Source organism: Octodon degus, unplaced genomic scaffold (genome assembly GCF_000260255.1).
Source record: "Octodon degus isolate 3935 unplaced genomic scaffold, OctDeg1.0 scaffold00037, whole genome shotgun sequence".
NCBI classification, from domain to species: Eukaryota; Metazoa; Chordata; class Mammalia; order Rodentia; family Octodontidae; genus Octodon; species Octodon degus.
This window is the reverse complement of record NW_004524613.1, coordinates 7,402,168-7,407,410: the sequence shown is the minus strand read 5'-3', so window position 1 is coordinate 7,407,410 and position 5,243 is coordinate 7,402,168. Positions and strand designations below refer to the sequence as shown.

The following is a 5,243-nucleotide window of genomic DNA, read 5'->3' as shown; positions in this document are numbered from 1 at the left end:
GCCAGGGCTGGCACAGCATGCAGTACCTGGAATCAAACCCAGTCCTTGCATTTGCCAGGCAGGCTCTTACTTAGGCCACTGAGCTATCTCCCCATCCCTGAATCCAGATTCTTTATATTGAAATATATCTCCAGACCATTTTACTTTTTATTTTGAGATAGGGTCTAAGTTGCTAAATTGCTCAGGCTTAGACTTGTGATCCACCTGACTCATACCAGAGTACTGGGATCACAGGTGTATGCCACCATGCCTGGACATTCATAGTTTTGTTTTGTTTTGTTTTTTTAAATTATTTATTACAGGGTCTTAGTACACAGATAATCCTTCCTGTTTTTCAGCCTCCCAAGTGCTGGGATTACAGGGGATCGAACCCTGGCCCCTGTGTCTGCCTAAACAGGTATTTTAATCTGCTGAGCTAGCGGGCCAGACCCTCATAGAGATTTTATGCAAGGAAACAAAATCAAGGGTTAATTTGGCCATGATATGAGTTGGAATAGATGAGAGAAATAGAGTCAGGTGTGGCATCACACACCTATAATCCCCACACTTGATAGTTTGAAGCTAGAGAAGCACAGTAAATTCAAGGCTAGCCTTGGCTACATAGCATGATTTGGTCTCAAAAAAATCAATAAAAATAAAAACAAGCCAGACTAGTGGTGCCACCTGTAATCCCAGCACTCAGGAGCCTGAAGTAGAAGGATCACTGCAAGTTTGAAACCACCCTGGCAACAAAGTGAGTTCAACATAAGCCTGAACTGCATAGTGAAACGCTGTGTCAAAAAAGATAAAAAAAATTTAAAAACACTTAGAAACTACTATCTAGTGAAATAATAAGAATCCAAGAATATGTATTCGTTGAAGAAAAATATCACCATGTTTTATTGTCTATAAAATTATGTAGGGAAAAATATGTAGGGCATTATACTAAAATCAAATGTTTCTTGAAAGATTCATATTAATCTCATTATCATCCCTCTATTCCAGAAAACCATTAGATTTGAATCTAGAAGCATCAGTGGCTGAGATGAAGGAATATATAATGAAGTAAGTGAAAATGAGTTAACCTTTGTCAGAAAATCTAAGCTTACGCTCCTTCTGGGGAAAATAAACCTGGGAAAAATTAATAATAAACATAGCATTCAGTTATAGTGAGTCAACATTAAAAATTAGAAGGCTGTATATTGAGATGTTTATAGGTGCTGTGATGGCTAATTTCATAGGATGGCATCCAAGGGATAACAGTGTTAACTTGATTTTAAGAAATCATGTTTTATTTGATTACGTTAATAGCCTCTGGCTGGGCTTAGTGGCATACACCTATAATCCCAGCAGTTGGGAAGCTGAGACAGGATTGCCATGAGTTTGAGGCTAGTCTGGGCTACATAGTGAGTGCAAGGCCAGCCAGAACTACATAGTGAGACCCTGTCTCAAAAAATAAAATAAGGGCTGGTGAAATAGCTCAGTAGAATAAGCACTTGCCTGGCAAGCACAAGGTCCTAAATTCAATCCCCGGTACAAAAAAAAAATTTCTTTCTTGAGTTCATTCCCCAGTTCTGCCAAAATACATACATACATAAATAAATAAATAAAATTAATAGCCTCTGGATTAGTCAAAATTTCTGATCTTTTAGTGAGACTATTTTCTTTTTTATAACCAGATTATATGCCTAATGTATTTATTGTTGCCCTAAATTGTTTGTTTGTGAAACTGGAGATTGAACTCAGGCCCTTGCACTTGCTAGGGGAGTGCTTAGTCTACTGAGCCATTTCCCCAGCCTGTTTATTTTTGTGACCAGCTTGGTCCCTGCGCACTTGCCTAAGCTTGCCTAAGCAGGAGCTTTAGACCGCTGATCTATCTCGCCAGCCCCCTAAGTCGTTTAGAATGATGTGATCTAAAGTGAACTGAGGCCAGGGATGTAGGACAGCAGCACAGCACCTGTCTGGCAAGCGTGAGGTCATGGGTTCAATTTATGGTACTAAAAATAAATAGTTAACTATAGCCAGGTGTAGTGGTGCACCCCTGTAATCCCTGCACTTGGGAAGCTGAGCCTAGAGGATCTCTGGGAGTTCAAGGCCAGCCTCCACTGTGTGGGAAAACCTTATCTTCACCACCACCCTTACCCACAAAAAATGTTAACTGAATTTTTCCTTGGATTCTGTAGGTTTTCATTAGAACAGCAGACTTGGGATCAGCTCTTGCTGTGCTACCAGAAGCAGGCGCTACTAGAAGAGCCATCCAGGTCAGATATTTCAGCTCTTATTAGCATAAATGGTGACTTCTTACTCATGATACAGTGAACTTATCAAGACTGTGTGTATTAATACTCTGACCATAAATGGAGAATGAGTGAGAAGGGAGAGTCAGGAGGACTATTTTCAGTGTTAGAACAGAATTGCCTGTTTTGTGTCCTTGGCTGCTGTTTCACATCCTTTGGGAGATTTGTGCCTTGGGCTTGACCATCTGGGGCTGGACCAAGAACTGTAGTCAAGAGACTTAGGGAGCACATGACTTTTTTTTGGATAGGGACTCACTGTGCAATTCAGGCTGGCCTTAAATTTACTATGTAGCCAAGGCTGGCCTTGAACCCATGGTCCTAGTGCTGGGATTACAGGCGTGTACCTCCACCCTGGCAGTATATTGTCTTTGAGCTGCAGAGATGAAAAAGACCACTGGCCATGGTCTTCTTGGAGTCACAAATACATAGGGGAGACTAGTAGGGGAAGGTGTAAGTAAAAGAGGATCCCTCTGCATTCTAGGGAATACTCAGGCTCTTGTACATATTTGATAAGTATTCTACCATTAAGCTATATGCCTAATTTCTTTTATTTATTATTTTGTTGTTGTCGTTTTGCAACATTGTCTCACTATGCAGTGCAGGCTGGCTTTGAGCTCATTCTTCAGTCCAAGCTGGTCTCAAAACTTGCAATAATATTCTTCCTGTCTCAGCTTCTCTAGTGCTGAGATTACTGGCGTGTTTCACCACGCTCAACTCCCCCAATGCCTTTTATTTTCAGTTAGTCTTAAATTCAGGAGACTGAATTGGTAGTCTTGCTTGTTAGCCTCCCAGGTAGCTGGAATTATAAGTATGTATCATTCTAATCAGCTAAGAGAGGATCTTTGTCTTGATTTTGGAAGCAGAGGACAGTAGGGAAGTGCTGGATTTGGTTTAGTGATTATCTGAGCTAGTAATTTTAAGCCCCTGCCCAATAGAATTTTAACCAGAAATCCATTTGTAAAATGTTATCCAAAACTGTAATTGCACAAGTGACCTCAAGGGCTGGGGGCATAGCTCAATGGTAGAGTGTTTGCCTAGCATGCATAATGCCCTGAGGTCAATTGCCAGTACCACAACAAAACAAAACAAAACAAAACAAAACAAAAAGGTGGCCTCACAGTAGAGGAGGGCTTTAAGTAACATGATCCAAAGCACTTCCCTACTCTAGGGAGTAGTGGATATCATTTACTTTATTCACTTCATATTTATGAAATTGATAATATGTAAGATGGCAGTTTCATACTGGGAATAGTGGCTCACTCCTGTAATCACAGCTATTCAGGAGGCTATGGCAGGAATTGGAAGTGAGACCTGTCTGTATAATTTATTTTATTTTATTTTTTTAAACCATATCTTTATTTTTTTTTTAATTTATTAATTAATTTATTTAGTGTGTATATGGCTAGCTCAGCCCACCTGGGGGCGGGGCTGGCTGGCATGTGGTGCTGGGGGATTGAACCGCGGTCCCTGTGCTTTGCTAAGCTTGTTCTAAGTAGGTGCTTTAGACCACTGAGCCATCTCACCAGCCCCTGTCTGTATAATTTAGCAAGATCCTGTGTCATAGTCAAATTTGAAAAGCCTAGTGGGTGGGGGAAAGTCTGAGGATGTAGCTCAGAGTAGAGTGCTTGACCAGTATGCACAAAGGCCCAGATTCAGTCCCCTGTACTGAATTAATCTCCTGTACACACAAAATGATGGCAGTTTGAGAATAAAAGCATTGTGGCAAAGCTTACAGGTTAAGAAAAAGCATCTTAGTTGACTATCTCTGTTCAGATCCTGATTGGCTACTCCTGAGTTTTGTGACCTTGAGCAAATCACTTAATCCGTGGAGCATAAGGCTCCCTATTTGAAAATAGGGATGATGGTAGAACCCAGCTCACTGGGTCATTGTATTTATTGATGTTAAATGGACTGTGACCAATAGCAACTTTAGGCACCCAAGAAGCACAATAAAGTGTAGTAGCTACAAAAAGGTGGTCATTTTTTGTGAACTCTCCTTCATATCAATTTTTTTCAGGTAAAAGAAGTAGATCAGGGGCCAGGGAAATGGCTCAGTAGAATAAGTGCTTCCCTGGCAAGCGCAAGGGTCAGAGTTCAATCCCCGGTTCCACCAAAAAAAAGAAGAAGTAGATCAGCATTTATTTTGATACATGAACAAAGAAATTGACTTGGATAGCAAGCTTTGGCTTCACTCTGCCTCCAGCATAGTCTTTTGTATGTGGATTGTGCTGTTAAGTAGAGTTAATTGTGTTGAAGTTCCAGCATTTTTCTGAGTCTAGTGATATAAAAACATTAATATTAGGTGGGCACAGTATCACATGTCTGTAATCCTAGCATTCTAGGAGGCTAAGGAAGGAGGAGTACAAGGTTTAACCCAGCCTGGGTAATTTAGCAAGACCTTGTTTCAAAATAAATAATTTTGGGCCAGGAGATAGCTTGGCCAAGCCCCTGTCTGGCAAGCACAAGAACTTGGATTTGGTCTCTGGTACCACATGCTGCACTAGCCCCACGCCAAGCCAGCCACTGGAACCAGGCATGGAAGCACACACCTGTAATCCCAGCGCCAGAGGGGCTGAGACAGGAGACTCATGAGTCTGAGCTATATAGTGAGACCCTGCACCAAATAAGAAAGAAATAAAGATTGATTTAAAAAAACAATTACACAAGGACCTGAGTTCAATTCCCAGTTCCACAATAAATAAATAAATAAATACAATAAAACAATAAAAAATACTAAAATGGGCTGGGGATGTAGTTCAGTGGGAAGGCCATACATTCCATCCCTGGTACCAAAAAAAATAATATTGAGCTACTATGTCATAATCTCTTGTCAAGAGAGCTTATCCAGGGGCTGGAGTGAAGCTCAATAGTAGAGCACTTGTCTAACATATGCAAAGCCCTAGATTCAGTCCCCAGCACAACAAAGGGCCTGCCTGGAAAGAAAAAAACAAAAAGCAACAAAAAAAA

The 5,243-nt window shown here is 40.8% G+C and overlaps 1 protein-coding gene across 1 annotated transcript in view; it reads left to right on the top strand.

Moving 5' to 3' along the window:
* The window catches only part of Dsn1 (DSN1 homolog, MIS12 kinetochore complex component), a 23,386-nt gene that overhangs the window by 15,343 nt on the left and 2,800 nt on the right, over positions 1-5,243 (top strand). Inside the window, exons 6-7 of the mRNA XM_023714959.1 lie at positions 985-1,044; positions 2,163-2,240. Coding sequence (XP_023570727.1) covers positions 985-1,044; positions 2,163-2,240 — 138 coding nt within the window. The remainder of the gene's footprint in view (positions 1-984; positions 1,045-2,162; positions 2,241-5,243) is intronic.